At 44.2% G+C, this 20112-nt stretch overlaps 1 protein-coding gene across 2 annotated transcripts in view; it reads right to left on the bottom strand.

Moving 5' to 3' along the window:
• Positions 1-20112, bottom strand: part of LOC124619900 (odorant receptor coreceptor-like) — a 79648-nt gene that overhangs the window by 37204 nt on the left and 22332 nt on the right. For both annotated transcript variants that reach the window (XM_047146534.1, XM_047146535.1), the window contains exons 3-4: positions 17028-17171; positions 5217-5722 (exon numbers count right to left, since the gene is read on the bottom strand). In XM_047146534.1, coding sequence (XP_047002490.1) covers positions 5217-5722; positions 17028-17171 — 650 coding nt within the window. The remainder of the gene's footprint in view (positions 1-5216; positions 5723-17027; positions 17172-20112) is intronic.

Below are 20112 nucleotides of genomic sequence, written 5' to 3'. Positions count from 1 at the left end.
CTAAGATGAGGCCGATCGTGACGCTGAAACAGTTCCACGAAATGCACATTCGTGTTGCCAGTCTGAGTGGCTATCTTTTCCAGGTCACCATCTATGTCATACGCCCCATCCCTATCAATACTATTACCAGCCCCACCCACAATCACTACCTGATTCTCTTTAGTAAAATCCCTACATAACCCCCCTATGTTAATAGTCGCCTGAGCCAATCCCGCATTAGGCTTCACAATGCTGGCGACCTGGTACTCACTCCCCAGCACTTCCTGCAACTGCTGGCCTACACCTATGCCATGAGAACTACCTAACAGCAGAACCTTCTTCTTCCTCTTCGACTTTGCAACTGTTCTAGCCACCGTAACTACTGAGGTCTGCTGCATACTTCCTACATCTACAGCTACTAGAGATTCCTCTCCACTAGACTCTGACAGTTGGTCACATCTATTGTAAACACCAATAGTAAAACTATCTGAAAATCTTCTTCTCCTAGCAGATCTCTTACCAACAGCCAGCTCCCATTCCCCAACCCCCTTCTCCCAACTCATCCTATCTAGCTACTCCTGTGCGTTTTTCAACTGCACCTGAAGGGCACAGATCTTACGCTCCTGCTCCCCTATCGACTTACTCTTGTTACATAACCTGCAGTTCCGGGAGAGGATCTCACCAGAATGCCCACTGGCTTCCCCACTGCATTCCTCCCAGTGAAAATACTTCGAACAAGTCTCACACCGCAATCCACTACTCACAAACCTACGGCTTTTTCTAAGTTCCGCTACTACAATAAGACGTTAAAAACCTGACTACAATAATCACAAACTTACTCTACAAGGGAAGTAACTACTATTATTAACAGTATTAATAAACAACAAATGTGAATATAACAAAAGACTAATACAGAAAGATAATCAAACGTCTAATGACACAGTAACGAAGCTGAAAACAGTTCCTAAAAGGTTCCTCTGAAATTATTTCACCAGAAAACACAAGAAACACCGGTTGAAGACTACTAAAGTTCCTAAATAAACCACTATACACAAACAATTAATTAGTACTTAGCTTTCGATGCGCCGCTACAGCTGCAACTGGTCAGCGCGGAATGTAAACACTGGTAAGAGGTTACGTTGCTCGATACGAAACACTCACAAATATCAGGTCACAACACAAGAAAGGCAGAGGTGAATGAAGAAATCACTAATAAGTCACTTATATAGTAAATATTATCACAAAAATCCGTTAAAATATGTATCTGAAACCTAAAAATATATAAAAACTTAGAGAGCGATCTCACACGCAGTCAGTCGCTTATGACGTCACACCAAAGTATGATCTGAAAAGGCCACCTGTCGCCACTCTGTGGGACGTCCATCTACGTTCGTCGCTGACAAACAGCACTCTGCATAGATGCATTAAACGGGCACCTATTGTGCTGGCCTACACCCAGGAACTTTCTCTGACCGATCGTTGAGGAGACACTGTTGGTAGCATCTTGATTCACCTGGTCGGTGTCCGCCCCCGGCAGCTGCGTGGTCAGCGCGACAGAATGTCAATCCCGGGTTCGATTCCCGGCTGGGACGGAGATTTTCTCCGCTCAGGGACTGGCTGTTGTGCTGTCCTAATCATCATCATTTCATCCCCATCGACGCGCAAGTAGCCGAAGTGGCGTCAAATCGAAAGACTTGAACCCGGCGAACGTTCTACCAGATGGAGGCCATAGTCACACGACATTTACATTTTTACCTGGTCGGTCAATTGCTCAACAGTTGCACGTCTGTTCACCCGTACACATCTCCGCGGACGACGTTCACCCAAGTCATCTATGGACCATTGTGCATCACTCTCGCCTCAGCACCAGTTTTCAGTAGCAACATTTAGCAAAGCCCAAGTCATCTATGGCCCATTGTACATCGCACTCGCCTCGGCATCAGTTTTGCATAGCAGCATTTAGCAAAGCACGGTGTACTACAATCACGGCGGCTCGAGGACAGTTTACAGACGTAGCCGTCTCGGAAATACGTCCACCCTTGGCCCGGAATACAACGGTCATGCACTTTCGGACGTCAGATAAATCGCTTCGTATCTGCATTACGACACCAACTGCACTGCTTCCGAATCCCCTCGACACGCTCTATATACCCTGCACTGCTGGTGCTGCCACCTGTTATATGTGTGTGGTTATCGTACATTAACCGCGAACAGAGGCGGTGAACGCATTAATATGACTGGATGGTGTATAATACCTTACGCCAAACCACCTTCTGAAATTTTTACTATCAGAAACAGTCTTGATCATAATTTATTTATTACAGTGACCAGTTTCGACCACTACTGTGATCATCTTCAGACCTACATGTCGTACACAAAGCCTTAATTAGAGGGCTACGTACGTTAAAGAAAATGCATAAAGTTACAAAGCTATAAAACGATGAATTACCAATGAGTAAGAATCTCCTTCTGGGGACAAATCACTACTGGTGAAACTTTTTTTTTTCATGCAGTTGACTAATACAAAGCGTCACCGGTTCAGATCCGGTCCAATTGTCTCGATGGACAAGTGAGAGGAGACTCAAAGCAACAGCTGAATAGCAGCCGAGCATAGCACGTTTAAGGTGTGGCGGTGGAGCTTTAAGATCCTTGCCACCCTCCGACGGTGGAAGTAATACACTAACTCTATCGTCAAAGAACAAAGTGGCTGGACGAGAACAGGCCACTGCTAGTGACTGTACGAAAAGGGACAGAAAAACGTGGTCGTATTGGGCCTATCGACAGTCATAGTCCGAATCCGAGTCCTCCAGGTTGGTGAGAGGAACGGGGTGGGGCGGTGCCAGCGCCGTGGAACTGTGGTGCTGATGATTTGTAGTCCTGCGACAGTATCACGGAGGAAGTCCACTTTACTGTACAGTTGGCGAGCCTTACGGAGAATGGTCGTCTTGAGAAAGACCGTATTTGTCTCCTCATGCAGAGTGACAATCCTGGTGAGCGGAGGGGCGTGAAGACTCCACCTGAGAACTTTATTCTGTAGGCTCTGGAGCGTCAGCATCCGGGACTTACTAATCGTGGCCCACGCACAGGAACCATACGTTACTAAGGGTAGGAGAAACCAGAGCTCGTCTTACTATATACAGGGTGTTACAAAAAGGTACGGCCAAACTTTCAGGAAACATTCCTCGCACACAAATAAAGAAAAGATATTATGTGAACATGTGTCCGGAAACGCTTAATTTCCATGTTAGAGCTCATTTTAGTTTCGTCAGTATGTACTCCAACGTGATCAAATTGTAAATTTTCACAATCAACATGTGTGGGCTGACGAGAATCCGCACGCAATTGTGCAATCACAGCATCAACACAGATTTTCTGTGAACGTTTGGGCAGGCACTGTTGGTGATGTCTTGATTGGGCCTCATGTTCTTCCACCTACGCTCAATGGAGCACGTTATCATGATTTCATACGGGATACTCTGCCTGCGCTGCTAGAACATGTGCCTTTACAAGTACGACACAACATGTGGTTCATGCACATTTCAGTAGAGGTGTTCGTACGCTTCTCAACAACAGATTCGGTGACCGATGGCTTGGTAGAGGCGGACCAATTCCATGGCCTCCACGCTCTCCTGACCTCAACCCTCTTGACTTTCATTTATGGGGGCATTTGAAAGCTCTTGTCTACGCAACCCCGGTACGAAATGTAGAAACTCTTCGTGCTCGTATTGTGGACGGCTGTGATACAATACGCCATTCTCCAGGGCTGCATCAGTGCATCAGGGATTCCATGCGACGGAGGGTGGATGCATGTATCCTCGCTAACGGAGGACATTTTCAACATTTCCTGTAACAAAGTGAAGTCATGCTGGTACGTTCTGTTGCTGTGTGTTTCCATTCCATGATTAATGTGATTTGAAGAGAAGTAATACAATGAGCTCTAACATGGAAAGTAAGCGTTTCCAGACACATGTTCACATAACATATTTTCTTTCTTTGTGTGTGAGGAATGTTTCCTGAAAGTTTGGCCGTACCTTTTTGTAACACCCTGTATAATGGAGGCTCCGCCCACTTGCGACGGAATGATGTCATTGCTAACCAATGGGTTATAAGTCGAATAACAATGTAAAATTTCTTAGTTAAAAGAACATTGTCACTAAACTTTGCTTGTTCAATTAAGAAGCGTTAAAAATATTTAAACATATAGAACTTTATTTTGACAGTACATGGGTTGCCCTCTCAAGGCTTGTTAGTGAACCATTTGGAACCATTGGTTGCCATGGTTAAGTTGGATGCCGTTCAAAGATGTGGCAGCAGGCTTCTTTGCACTGAAGTAGTTGTAAAGTCGATAGGCAATTAGCCGAGCGGTCTCGGGCGCTGCGGTCATGGACTGTGCGGCTGGTCCCGGCGGAGGTTCGAGTCCTCCCTCGGGCATGGGTGTGTGTGTTTGTCCTTAGGATATTTAGGTTAAGTAGTGTGTAAGCTTAGGGACTGATGACCTTAGCAGTTAAGTCGCGTAAGATTTCACACACATTTGAACATTCGATAGGCAAACTATTGGTTGCCATGGTGAGGATAAACGCCAGTCCAAAGATGTGACAGTAGGCTTCTTTCTAACGAAGTTGTTGCAAAATTCCGTCAGAAGCGGGCGGAGCCTCCATTATATATAGTAAGACGTGCACTGGTTTCTCCAGTCGTGATTTACCACCAGAAGGAGGTTCTTAGCCATTGGTATTTCATCGTTTTATACCTTTGTAGCTTTATGTATTTTCTTTAATGTATGTAGCCCTCTAATTAAAGCTTTGTATACGACTTGTAGGTCTGAAGATGACCACAGTAGCGCTCGAAACCGGTCACCGTAATAAATAAATTGTGATCAAGACTGTTTCTGATACAAAATATTTGTAACACATTGATCTCTGTTCACTCCCACAATGTATTCAAAAGTAACCTTCTGAAATGTACATAGGTATTAGAAAGACAAAACATCACAGCCATATAGCTTTAAGTCACTGCTAATACGTTACACATTTTTCAAGGGGGACGACTTCCAGAGAAGTATATTATATCCTAATTAAGTCATTCTGATCATTCACTAAATAAGTCACACAGGAAAGTAAGTCAGGTTAACAAAGTAGCACATGGTTTAGGTGGAGCTATACTCCGCCGTGTTTTGTCATACAACGTGGACTGTTTCGATGTAAAAGACTGTAAAATTAATGAGGCACAAATGTACTTACGACATTATAACTTGATGGTGCTGAATATTCTTCACTAACGTCCTGTAGAGCTGTGTGCTAGGGTCGGCGTCACACTGTGTCTGCACGGCTGCATTCTCATCATACGGTTCACCTTTCTCTGCCACCGGTTTCTTGCTCTTGTACACGATTTCCCATGCAGCAGATATCTTGTCTCCTTCTGCGGACTTCTTCACGAGTCCATCTTCTTTATGCAGGCGCATGTTTGCGATCTTGTTATTCAGTATAGCTATGTCGGCTGTTGCACTGATCATTAAGCAGGCGAAGAAAAGGTCAACTACGACGTTCACCTGTACCACTGTAGCGAGGATGAAGAGCTGAAACACGTACGTTATTTCGTAGTTTGGATGCGTCTGCGTGTCTATAGGCATCCAAATAATGAGCGGAGTTTTCCGTATGACTATTGTGGTGTTTTCCGGCGTTGTTATCAGCGTCGTGGCCAGGGCAGGTTCTACAAACCACATCGGTATGCCCACCAGAGGGAAAATCTGCAACATAGAGTTGAAGGTGTGCTTAAGCGGTACAAGAATATGCGGTAAATGCTCTTGTAGTTAATAATAATTTATGGGAGGAGGTGTCAAAAGCTGTGCTTAGTCTTTCATAGACAAAATCGTTGTTGCAAACGATAAGCTATTACAGTTTTTGTGTTCTTGTAGAGCCGTTGTAGTTGACTAAGTGAACCCCTTTATGGCGTGTGACTCATTAAGTATTCGATCAGCTTTCAACACTCCATAAATGTGCAGGAACACACGGTTTCTCTTAAGAACATAATGGAACTTTGGCGAACTCTCGCTGGAGTCACCCTCGCCAAGCCAACACGACGATACTGACGAGGTAACGTTACGAACTTGACCACATAATTTGACAAAAACGCACACTTACAGTCTATTCCGGGACAAAATTTGGGCCATAATTCCGACACAATGCAGTTCCGACCATATGAATGTGCCGCTTTTAAACAGTCGCCCAAGCTTTTGTCTGTGAACCGCTACGCTCCGCTGCAGCAGCCTAATGCAGTCGCCACGCGGACCGTACATTCGAACGTTATTCCGACGGAACAGCGTGGAAGAAAGCAGTGGGGAGTCATTACGAACGTTAGGCCAATATCGAGCATGACAAATTCTCTGTACGTGCGTCTGAACGTAGACCAGTGAGATAGAAGAAAGCCACTTAGGTCATATGCACGCCATCTTCTCTCAGCACAGAGTTTGGAGACGCTTTATTGATTTTCAGTTGAAGCTAATACTTGCAGTTCTATGAATATACACAGCGTGGCGATGAACTAGCAAAGTGACACCTCGAAAATCCATTGTTTATCGGTTCGATTTGCTGAGATGCGTGTTATGAAAGTACACCATTTCAAGGCAATGGCACATTGAAGATCTACCAAAATCGCCTCACGTTATTTAGTTGTCTTTTCTTTTTGTTTTATTCACCTTCACGTTTTGTGACAGGTTCTGCGACTTTCTTGTTGAGTTGATACAAGTATGTTCTATAACATTACTGCACACACTCTCGCGGGAGTGTGTGTGTGTGTGTGTGTGTGTGTGTGTGTGTGTGTGTGTGTGCGTGTGCGTGTGTGTGTGTATGTGTGTGTGTGTGTGTGTGTGTGTGTGTGTGTGTGCGCGCGTGCTCGATTCGCTTCATCTACTAGAGAGCTTGCAGTAAAATATTTTCCACATTCTTGGTTAGTCTTGTGTTTCACAGGTTCTAGAGATGCTGCCAACGGCGATCAAATAAGAATGACATTAGAGTTTAACTAAAAACTGAGAAAGATTGACTAAATCTTGTCGTACGTGAAGACTACTGTAAATTCGTTTCGCACTATTTGTAATGGAATTTTTGTAAGCTGATGTCCTTACTACCTGTATATGGTATTTTCAGTTTTGCATCATGTTCCTGGATTCTGAAATTTTTATTTATGTATACTGCAGATACAGCAACATGAGTAGAAGGGGGCAGCAGTAATATCTGTCCAACCTGTTCGACAAAGCATATTTTACGCAAAAAAGAACTGATTCATATGAATGCGTTATATCTTAGACACACGACCATACGTGTTCAATATTACGAACATTTGAACACTATTTCTGCATTCATTTAGATGACAAAAGTCATGGGATAGTGAAAATGGGTCTAGGCACTATGGGACTTAACATCTGAGGTCATCAGTCCGCTAGACTAACCTAAGGACATTACACCCATCCATGCCCGAGGCAGGATTCGAACCCGTGACCGTAGCAGCAACGCGGTTGTGGACTGAAGCGCGTAGAACCGCTCGGTCACAGCGGCCGGCTGGGATAGTGAAACGCACATATACAGATGGCCGTATTATCGCGTACACAAGGTGTTCGCACTGGCGGAATTGCCATTTATACTCAGGTGATTCACGTGAAAAGATGTCCGACCCGAGTTAACAGAATATGAACGCAGAACGGTAGTTGGAGCTAGACGCATGGGACTACTTAAAGCCTACTGAAACATCAATGAACCGAGTGATGTTTCCTTGTGAGACCTCTTCCCAAATGTCGGGAAGCACAAGAATCGCTTATTTACCGTCGATATCAAAGCACCTCGCCACAAATCTAAACTGAAAACGGGGCCGTACGACACGAGTAAAAAAATAAAAAATAAAAAAATGGCTGTAAGAGACGAGTAACAAGAAAACATAGTGGCAGTGAATGCCCCCAGTGCTGTAATCCTCCCTCCCCCATACCCCCCTCCAACATTCAACATCGTGTTATATGGGCAAGCTCTAGACGGCACCCAATATCAGTTAAAAAGGACGTGTTTTCATTATGGCGAGTCTTCCTTTCGTGTGTTATAAGCCTCCCACCTGTTTTGTATGAATCACCATTAAAAAATCATTTAAACCATGTATCTTTTAGCGAGCATGGTGTGGTATCAGTAACAAGTCTGGAATAAGAGACTAATGAAATGGAACCACCAATTTGTTACTAATATCGCTACTATCTTCGAATGAGGTATTACAAAACTTATCAAAACAACAATGGACGTTTTAAGAGATAGAAACCTTCACAGTCAGCTACTATGTGCGCTGTTTCTACTAACGTAAGTTTGTTGCAAACCGTGAGATGTATAACTAATGCTATGTGATACTAGATTCACAGTATGTATACCAAATGCAAGTAATGTAAAGGTACAGAACATGCAAACGTCGCGGACGATTAAAAAGCATCAACGGCGCCCAACAGGTGGGGCATCTGTTGCTGTCAATGTTCCCGATGTACAGAGGCGAACAAAGTTCCAGATACAAAATTTCGGAAGTTGTTCACGTATATTATCCTCAGCATTCTGGTATAAGGGACCTGCGGTAACTGCTGGCTCGTTCGAGTCACGGCCTGCAGGAAGTATCACTACGCCGAAATCTGATTGGCTAGAGAGAGCTATATAGGGGCTAGAACCAGGTCGGAAGTTCAGCTCACGCCAGATGCCGACCTCGTGTACGGTAACCGACGAAGGTTACGTCTTCGTCGCGGAATTGGATTGTTACTAGTGTGTGAGTATGTTACCACGAACCTTTGTGGAAAATAGGAAGTGAAATTTGGTTTGCCTCAATTAGGAGACTTTTTTCGTTATTGTTACCTTTCGTTTGTATGTTCAGTCACAAACCTTGTGAACTTACATCAATAAAAATTATGTTGTAAAAAATTGCAAATTGTCAATTAAAACAATTTTATTTACTAAAGCCATTTATCTGCTAAAAATACTTATCTGCACAACAGTGGAAATGAAAACTAAGATGTTGAACTCCTTCACGGTATATGCTGCGAACAACAGCACTGTCTCTCTTTACTCTTCACCATCAAGCTTGCATTCGGCAGTGCTTGGCTCTACACACAGGTCATAAAGTAGTGGGACAGCAACATGCCTATACGAATATGGCAGTAGTATCGCGTACCCAAGATATAAATGGGCAGTGTATTGGCAGAGCTGTTATTTGCACTCGGGAGATTAATGTGAAAAGGTGCCCGACGTGATTATGGCCGCATGGCGGAAATTAACAGACTCTGAACGCGGAATGGTACTAGAAGCTAGACACATGGGATATTCCATTCCGGAAATCGTTAAGGAATTCAATACTCCGAGATCCACCGTGTCAATAGTGTGCTGGGGGCATAAAATGTCAGGCATGACCTCTCACTACGGACAGTGTATCGGCCGACGGCCTTCACTTACCGACCGAGAGCAGCGGCATTTGCGACGAGTTGTCAGTGCTAACAGACAAGCAACGCTGATTGAAATAACCCCAAAAATCAATGTGGGACGTACGACGAACTTAGCCGTTAGGACAGCACGGCGAAATGTGGCTTTAATGTGCTGTGGCAGGAGGCAACCTATGCGAATGCATTTCCTAACAGCTCGATATCGCATGTAGCACTTCTCCTGGGTTCGCGACCATATCGGTTGTACTCTAGATGAATGGAAAACCATAGCATGGTAGGGTGAGTTCTGATTTAAGTTAGTATGAGCTGATGGTAAAGTTCGAGTGTGGCACAGACCCCACGAAGCCATGGACCGAAGTTGTCAAAGGCAGAATGCAAGTTGATGGTGGCTCCATAATAGTGCGGGCCGTGTTTAAATGGAATGCACTGGGTCCGCTCATCCATCTGAAGCGATCATTGACTTGAAATGCTCGTGTTTTTCTACAACAACGATGGAATTTTTATGATGTTACTTATAATCCGTCTTGATTGCAAATTTTTTATTCATTTGACCGGTTTCGGTTCATTCAGAACCAACTTCAGATCTGTAACACAACACCGAAATGGCGGGAACCACGGAAGCAGACCGTAGAGGAAAACAAGTCCACACCAGCACCATAGGTATATAAATCGCCCTATGTTTTTTAGATCGTATAAAAATGATAATTTTACTGTTTTTTTTGTAATTTTGATAAGTACAGATTTTATCTTTGACATCTACGTATTTTAACTAAGTATTTTTTAATAAAAAAATCTACTGAATACAGTATGCGCAAATGGAATGTAACAAATGTACCAGACGCCACCTGTCGGTAATAGTGTTATAATTAATATAAATGACGTGCACTCTGCCAACCAATTTTATGTGACGCAGCATGTGAGAGTCGCTGGATTAGGACGGGTTAATCCTGTAACTGAAATATCAGGTACGTTCTGGCACATTTGATGTTGATTAGATAGGATGAAAAAGATTTGCTTCCCTAAAATAGTGAATTAGTATCATTATTGTTACAGATCTGAAGATGGTTCTGAATGAACCGAAACTGGTCATATGAATAAAAAATTTGCAATCAAGACGGATTACAAGTAACATTATAAAATCACTGATTGCTGTTATCCCATCAGACATTATGTCTGTTTTTGCAAAGGAATTTTTATGGATGACAACGCACCATGTCACTGGGACAGAAGTGTTTCAGACTGATTTGAAGAATATTCTCGACAGATCTAGTGAACGGCTTAGCCATCCAAATTGTGGTATCGATAACTACGACGCCACAACGTAGCTGCCCTCTGCTAGGTTGGCACTGCGACAGACACCGACGACAGCGCACTCTAGCCGCAGCGGGAGGCTCTACGAGCTCCGCTCCAGATTCTGCCCATTTCGATCAAGAGCAGGCGGCCGGGACACTTCGCTTGTTATTGTGACTATGTACTACTTACGACGGGTCTAAGGCTTCGCATCTCAGTGCAAAGTTATCTATTCAGTTCATATTATGGTATAGTAAAACCATTTCTAAGTGCAGTACCGAGAGATTTTCGCCTTTTCCTGCTCCTACTCACTTCCTACATTCGGCCTACCCTTCAGTTTACAGGAGCTGACCCACGCGCCGCATTCCAGGCGGGATACAAAACAAATTGTCTGACATGAACATTTATGGGACATAATCAGGAGGTCAGCTTGTGCACAAAATTCTGCCCCCGCAGCATTTTCGCAATTATGGACAGCTAGAGAGGCAGCAAGGCTCACTATCTCTGCAGCGGATTTCCACGACTTCTTGAGTCCATTCCACGTCGAATTCTGCGCTATTCCAGGCACAAGATCCGACACGGTATTAGGAAGCATCCCATGACTTTAGTCACCTCAGTGTATCATAGGTTTGTTTTTCTGGCAGCGTTAGTTGTATGTTGACAGTCATACGTAGTAGTACAAATAGGTTTACTGATGAAGACGTGGCCGATATGCAGATCGTGATCGCGATGGAAGAACGACACAGTAGCTCTAATCTGATCTGTGCCCGCAGTAACGGTAAATGGAAATGAGCGTTTGGCGTCATTGGCCGGGAAGCCCCTTGCAGGGCAGGTCCGGCCGCCTTGGTGCAAGTCTTATTACATCCGACGCCACATTGGGCGACCAGCGCGCCGGATTGGGATGAATTGATGATAAGACAACACAACACCCAGTCCCCGAGCGGAGAAAATCCACAACCCTGCCGGGAATCGAACCCGGGCCCCTGAGGACGGCAGTCCGTCACACTGACCATTCAGCTATCGGGGCGAACCGCTGTGATGGTAACCGCATCTTACTGCTGTTGTGTCTGTGTGTAGTTGCCTTCAAGATATCGAGCAGAAAGTAAGAATTGTGCCCGAACAGCTCAGTGTGTAGACTACTTACTCACGACAGGGAAGAATTTTCAGCTCGACTCCCGGCCGGCAAACATATGTATGTGGTCTGGGTCAGCTTGTATGCATGTATGTGGTCTTCAGTTAAGCTTATTTATTTATTTTTAATCATTCTTCTGACTGGCTTGGCATTTCCCGCCAATAATTCCTCTCTTGCGGCAGCAAATATATCTCAGCATAGCATCTGCACATGACGTCCTCAATTATTTGTTGGATGTATTCCAAACTCTGTATTCCCCTACAGGTTTTAACCTCTACAGCTCAGTCTAGTACCAGATCCAAATATCCCTGACGTTTTAACTGAAGTGCCATTATCCTGTCTTGTCAGTATTTTCCATATGAACTTTACATTTTAAACTTCATGTTTAGAGAAAACTGAACTTTATAGTGAATTATCTCAATTTTTACCACAGTTTGTTTTAGATTTCAAAAACACCTGTATGTTGTGCAAAATTCGTACAGGTTTCATACCCCTTACACCTGCATGAATTTTGCACAGCATACAGGTGTAAAGCCGGCCGCGGTGGTCTAGCGGTTCTAGGCGCTCAGTCCGGGACCGCGCAACTGCTACGGTCGCAGGTTCGAATCCTGCCTCGGGCATGGATGTGTGTGATGTACTTAGGTTAGTTAGGTTTAAGTACACTCCTGGAAATGGAAAAAAGAACACATTGACACCGGTGTGTCAGACCCACCATACTTGCTCCGGACACTGCGAGAGGGCTGTACAAGCAATGATCACACGCACGGCACAGCGGACACACCAGGAACCGCGGTGTTGGCCTTCGAATGGCGCTAGCTGCGCAGCATTTGTGCACCGCCGCCGTCAGTGTCAGCCAATTTGCCGTGGCATACGGAGCTCCATCGCAGTCTTTAACACTGGTAGCATGCCACGACATCGTGGACGTGAACCGTATGTGCAGTTGACGGACTTTGAGCGAGGGCGTATAGTGGGCATGCGGCAGGCCGGGTGGACGTACCGCCGAATTGCTCAACACGTGGGGCGTGAGGTCTCCACAGTACATCGATATTGTCGCCAGTGGTCGGCGGAAGGTGCACGTGCCCGTCGACCTGGGACCGGACCGCAGCGACGCACGGATGCACGCCAAGACCGTAGGATCCTACGCAGTGCCGTAGGGGACCGCACCGCCACTTCCCAGCAAATTAGGGACACTGTTGCTCCTGGGGTATCGGCGAGGACCATTCGCAACCGTCTCCATGAAGCTGGGCTACGGTCCCGCACACCGTTAGGCCGTCTTCCGCTCACGCCCCAACATCGTGCAGCCCGCCTCCAGTGGTGTCGCGACAGGCGTGAATGGAGGGACGAATGGAGATGTGTCGTCTTCAGCGATGAGAGTCGCTTCTGCCTTGGTGCCAATGATGGTCGTATGCGTGTTTGGCGCCGTGCAGGTGAGCGCCACAATCAGGACTGCATACGACCGAGGCACACAGGGCCAACACCCGGCATCATGGTGTGGGGAGCGATCTCCTACACTGGCCGTACACCACTGGTGATCGTCGAGGGGACACTGAATAGTGCACGGTACATCCAAACCGTCATCGAACCCATCGTTCTACCATTCCTAGACCGGCTAGGGAACTTGCTGTTCCAACAGGACAATGCACGTCCGCATGTATCCCGTGCCACCCAACGTGCTCTAGAAGGTGTAAGTCAACTACCCTGGCCAGCAAGATCTCCGGATCTGTCCCCCATTGAGCATATTTGGGACTGGATGAAGCGTCGTCTCACGCGGTCTGCACGTCCAGCACGAACGCTGGTCCAACTGAGGCGCCAGGTGGAAATGGCATGGCAAGCCGTTCCACAGGACTACATCCAGCATCTCTACGATCGTCTCCATGGGAGAATAGCAGCCTGCATTGCTGCGAAAGGTGGATATACACTGTACTAGTGTCGACATTGTGCATGCTCTGTTGCCTGTGTCTATGTGCCTGTGGTTCTGTCAGTGTGATCATGTGATGTATCTGACCCCAGGAATGTGTCAATAAAATTTCCCCTTCCTGGGACAATGAATTCACGGTGTTCTTATTTCAATTTCCAGGAGTGTAGTTCTAAGTTCTAGGGGACTGATGACCACAGATGTTAAGTCCCATAGTGCTCAGAGACATTTGAACCATACAGGTGTATGAAACTCTAGAATTTTCCAAATCTACTAAAAACTGTGGTATAATTGAGATAATTCACTATAAAATTTTAGTTTTTTCTAAACATGAAGTTTAAAATGTAACAGCTCATTCATTTTCCCATAAATTAAATAAATTCTATAGTTTCATACACCTGTGAGTATGATTTGCATGCTGTGCAAAATTAATCGAAGAATCTCTCTTACTTATGAAAAAGAGTGTACCATTAGCAACAAATGCAGCCAATAGTAAGTGAGAAAATGATGAAATTTCACATGAAAAAAAAATAATTTTTTATGTTTTTGAACTTCCACTGCTGTGAGTGTGAATTCTGAATCCTTTCTGGTCATGCTGACGGAGTTTCATGAGTTTCTTTGTAAAAGTATAGACAATGGAAATTAAAATGTCCTGTGGTGCCTCTCCTGCTTCAAGTCGGCCCGTTTGACGTCGGAGCCCCTCAATTACGGCATACTCGGCGGCAAACCGATGGAAGCATTTGGGTTTAGCGAATGCCTGGAGAAAGCCACGTGCCATCATTTGTAGAGTCAACAACGATGTACGTAGGAGGCAGTGTCACCTTATAAGGGTGTCATTCTAGGTTAGACTGTGGTCCCATTATTGCACATAAGAAAACGCTAAATGCTGAAGGATATGGACACACTTTATACCATTGCATATTGCGTACGGTAGCGAAATAGTTCGGAGGTGGTGATTATTTATGTTACCATAAAAATGATTGTTGTAGAATCTAATCTGTGAGGCGATGGTTTGTGGTCAGTGACATCCCTGAAATGGGCTGGTCAACCCAGAGTCTCAACACGATCGCAAAGGAATACCTCCGAGACGATTTCCTTCGTCGGCTTCGCTTCAGACCGCAACGTCCAACATCACTACCGTCCCTGGTCTTGGCATGCGAGGAAAAATGGGCTGCCGTTCCGTCTTAGACATTCAGACACCTCATAGAAAGTGGCCGCAGCAAATTCTAGGCCTTCGTAAGGGGGAAGAGGCACATACCTGGTATTAATGACCACTACTAGGTGACCGTCCAGGTGGCATCTACATCTACATCCGTACTCCGAAAGCTACCTGACGCTGTGTTGCGGAGGGTACTTTGAGTACCTCTATTGGTTCTCCCTTCTGTTCCAGTCTCGTATTATCCGTGGAAACAAAGATTGTCGGTGTGCCTCTGTGTGGGCTGTAATCTCTCTGATTTTATCCTCATGGTCTCTATGCGAGATATACGTAGGAGGGAGCAATATACTGCTTGACTCCTCGGTGAAGGTATGTTCTCGAAACTTCAACAAAAGCCCGTACCGAGCTACTGAGCGTCTCTCCTGCAGAGTCTTCCTCTGGAGTTTATCTATCATCTCCGTAACGCTTTCGCGATTAGTAAATGATCCTGTAACGAAGCACGCTGCTCTCCGTTGGCTCTTTATATCTTCTATCAACCCTATCTGGTACGATCCCACACGGTGAGCAGTATTCAAGCAGTGGGCGAACAAGTGTACTGTAACCTAATTCCTTTGTTTTCGGATTGCATTTTCTTAGGATTCTTCCAATGAATCTCAGTCTGGCATCCGATTTACCGACGATCAACTTTATATTATCATTCCATTTTAAATCACTCGTAATACCTACTCCCAAATAATTCACAGAATTAACTGCTTCCAGTTGCTGACCTGCTATATTGTAGCTAAATGATAAATCATCTTTCTTTCTATGTATTCGCATCACATTACACTTGTCTACATTGAGATTCAATTGCCATTCCCCGCACAATGCGTCAATTCGTTGCAGATCCTCCTGCATTTCCGTACAATTTTCCATTGTTACAACCTCTCGATACACCACAGCATCATCCGCAAAAAGCCTCAGTGAACTTCCGATGTTATCCACAAGGTCATTTATGTATATTGTGAATAGCAACGGTCCTACGACACTCCCCTGCGGCACACCTGAAATCACTCTTACCTCGGAAGACTTCTTTCCATTGGGAATGATATGCTGCGTTCTGTTATCTAGGAACTCTTCAATCCCATCACACAATTGGTCTGATAGTCTATATGCTCTTACTTTGTTCATTAAACGACTGTGGGGAACTGTATCGAATGCCTTGCGGAAGTCAAGAAACACGGCATCTACCTGGGAATCCGTGTCTGTGGCCATCTGAGTCTCGTGGAAGAATAGTGCGAGCTGGGTTTCACACGATTCACGTGGCATGTTGGTCACTCCACTCTAGACGCTCCATTCTATGAAGAAGCGTCAGAGGCACATATACAGCTTGTGTTCGACAATAAAGGCCACTCTGTCGAAGCCATCTGCACCCTGTTTGCCTCGATACAACAGTCGAGTGGATGTTGAAAGGTTAGCTGCCAGTTGCCGTGCGGCACTAAGACATTAGTGTCGTGCCCTTAAGCCAAATAACGGTCCTCTTTCCTGACATCATTCGTGGTTGGCCCTACCCTGGACTACTGGATACAGTTTTGGTTTCTGTAAACTGTTACCAGGTCCGAGAAACGACAGAAAGGTTCACATTAAGCCATTGGGGAAAGTCAATTTGTGACTGTTCTGCTTCCTTTCTTTTTATGGCCCTCCACCGCAGAGAGTCTGCTAGGCATCTCCTCTGTGCCATACTGCACCGTCTTAACAGTGTACACAGTGATTGGGAATATGGGGCTACCCTGCAAATACGATCTCGTTTCATAGGTGTCCTGACGTCATCGGTGGTGTGGTTTTCCGGTGACAGGAATGCCATCTTCCGTGAAGAACACGACCGTACGGACATCTAGTTGACAGTTTGTGTGATTATATTGTGAATTAGACACAGGACGAGAAATTGGCGGATTGTTGCTTTAATTTTGGACAGCAGTGTATTTAGGATTTGGCGTTGGAAACCGCTGGCTGACGACTGGATACTGTGGACACTCACAAAATTAAAAATGTTTTTAATCTCACGAGAGGTGCAGTGCGTACGGTTTTATGTAGATGATTACAACTATTATGACGTAACTGTATTAAGTCATACCACCCAAACAACGCAGACGATCATCGAGCGCCTGTGGTAGGACTTGCGTAGGTCTGCGCTATTTTCTGTGAAGCGCTTCCTCATGTTCAGAACATCCACCACCAGCTGCTGCACTCGGTTCTGACGTACTAGAATCGACACTATCTGCAATGCAAACAATACATAATATAAACAGGAGACTTTTTAAACACTAGGAAGCTGTGAAAGAAAAGAGCGTAATGCTAGTGTTTAACTGCACACTTTTTATTTTAGTGATTCGAAAAACCTGGAACAGCTATAAGCTGATGATTAATCTAGTTCGTACTGTTGCGCTGGAGAAGCTACTAGTAATTACATACAGAGAGTGTAAAGAGATGTGCAACAAGAATCAGAATCAATTTCAGTTATACGTCAGGATCACGCTTTGTGCTCTGTGGTTTTAAGCTGGAAATTGATGATTGAGGTCGGAAATAATTTAGAGCAACCATTTTTTAACCTGCTTTAAGATATCATGCGCGACATTACGTGACCGGCCGGGGTGGTCGAGCGCTTCTAGGCGCTACAGTCTGGAACCGCACGACCGCTACTGTCGCAGGTTCGAATCCTTCCTCGGGCATGGGTGTGTGTGATGTCCTTAGGTTAGGTAGGTTTAAGTAGTACTAAGTTCTAGGGGGCTGATGACCTCACAAGTTAAGTCCCATAGTGCTCAGAGCCATTTGAACCATTTGACATTACGTAAAGCAAAATATTTCTATCAATTTATTTTGTGAATAATCAGGGTTATAGAGACCAAATGCATATTTCTCATCATAAAAGGAGGATGATAACAGAATTATTCACGCCTCGATATTTTGCCCTGAATTAATTCTAGTTTTTAAAAACTATTTACAGAATTTACAAGTAAGTAATTAGATTTTAACATCATGTCGTTAGACATCATTATCAGCAGTAAATACTTCTCTACTATTAAAAAGTAAATCAATTATTTTCTTTAATATGACACAACAATCTGCTGTCTGCTTGTGCCAATCTTTTCATTACAGATTAACACTCGCACTCAACGCCCTCAGTTACTTATTCTTAACGCTGCCTTCCTGTACAAAACTCTCAATTATTTATTCCAATCACTGTCTTCCCGTACGATTTGTACCCTCTGCGCCTCCCATGGACGTTATTCCCTGCTCTCTTAACTTATACCCTGTCAGCCTTTATGCTCTTCTTGCCAGTGTGTTCCACATATTCTTTCCTTTCCCCCGCTGATTCCACTTAGGAGCTCTCCTGTTCTTACTTTACCAGTGCACTTAACGTCTGATATCCATCTGTCACACAGTATCTGAAAGACTTCAGTTTCCTTCTTTTCAGTTTTTCCATAATTCATGGTTCACTTCCATACAATGCTGTGTTCAGTACATTCAGCTAATATTTTTATTCAAATTATGGCATATGTTTTGCACCAACCAACTTCCATAGAGAGGAATGCTTCCACTGCATGTGTTAGGCTGTTTCTTATCTTTTCCATACTTTGTTCATCATGTGATATTTTGTTGCCAACGTAGCATTCCTTCATTATGCCTACTTTGTGGTGGCTAATCTTATTCCTACTGCTCGTCAATCAATTGGACTTGATACATCAAAACAGACAACACAAAACAAAATACTCTCTTCATTCCTTTCAACAGGTTCCGCCGTTTCCCCATACTTTCACAGAAGACAGAAGTACCATCAACTAATCTTATTATTGATACCCTTTTACCATGAATTTTAACGCCACTTCTGAATCGTTCTTTTTTGTACAATTTCTTCCGCGATACACTTTCTAGGCAGTAGAGGTCAAAGACGGCATACGGCCTTTTTAATACAAAGAATTCTGTAGTTTTTCCCTCATGGTTCTTGTTTGTATAATATTGTCATTCTCTATAGCTTACGACTGTTTTACTGAAAATTTCGTACGTATTGCATTACTTCATATTAATGAACACTATTCTAGGCCGACAAATCCTATGCGATCGATATTATGATGGAAAACCTGTGCAACAATAAAAATGTAGAAAGGTGTTTTGTGGATAACTTCCAGATTACAAACGATGTCACTATGATCATAAATATAAAAATTAAAAGTACAGGTAGTACAACAGGATAAATTAATGGCTGCACCGCAGGATATAGACCAGCTTAAGGGAAATAGGAAATAGGAAGACATCCTCAAAAGACTTTTTTTTAGACTTGGGGGCAGTACAATTAATAATAGTGTCTATGCTGTACATATGGCTTCCTGCTGTAAGGATCTGGTGGTTGTCCATAACTGAAATAAAATTCTTCAATCCGCAGAACGTTTCTATAATCACTGAATGCATGAACTCGATAACCAAATGTCGGAGACCGTCGTACAGAGTGCAATGCACTTTCTTGTTGGCTAATATATAATAGTTGGTAACTGCTGTAATGTAAGTGAAATTGGACTTCAGCACAGGTTCTTCAGTCGCTCGACCACTTTACAACTCGTCCTTCCCATGGGTTATCCACTCCCTTTAGCACCTCGAAATGGTGCAGGAAAATGAATTTTTAGTTCTCACCTTATACACACTATTCACCTTAAAAGCAAATATCTTTGCCAAGATAAAAAGTTGTTGACAAATAAACAATCCGTTGTAAGGTCTTTATTGCGAGTTAGTCATTCTAAAGTCACTTTCTCCAGTCACTACGTCAAGAATAAACTATTCCCTCATTTCTCCCCTAACAGCCACGGAGCAGGAAAAGCAAACAAAGGCATGTTTAGCACAATACATAGACCGCGCATGTCCCTACCCCTGCTGTGTTAACATATGAAAACAACATCTAAATCACGTGACTCGGGGCAGGAAGCCGTGCTGCTGTCATTACGCGTTGTCTGAAGTGGAGCTGACAGTTACAGTTTCTGTCGTTTATAGCTGAAATCAAGTATTTATTTTGACAAGTCAACGAACTGTAGTACTACTCATACACTTGTAGTATTGCAGTTAACACATTTTCTCGAAATACCTGATAACAAAGCAGTGGTTATCGTTTTTACATGTGGTCAAGTTGAAACGTATTGACATTCCTTGTAAAAAGCGACAGAATGGCTGTT

The sequence above is a fragment of the Schistocerca americana genome, chromosome 6 (genome assembly GCF_021461395.2).
Source record: "Schistocerca americana isolate TAMUIC-IGC-003095 chromosome 6, iqSchAmer2.1, whole genome shotgun sequence".
Lineage (NCBI taxonomy): Eukaryota > Metazoa > Arthropoda > Insecta > Orthoptera > Acrididae > Schistocerca > Schistocerca americana.
Note: the sequence above shows the minus strand (reverse complement) of the source record. Positions and strands in the feature narration are given on the sequence as shown.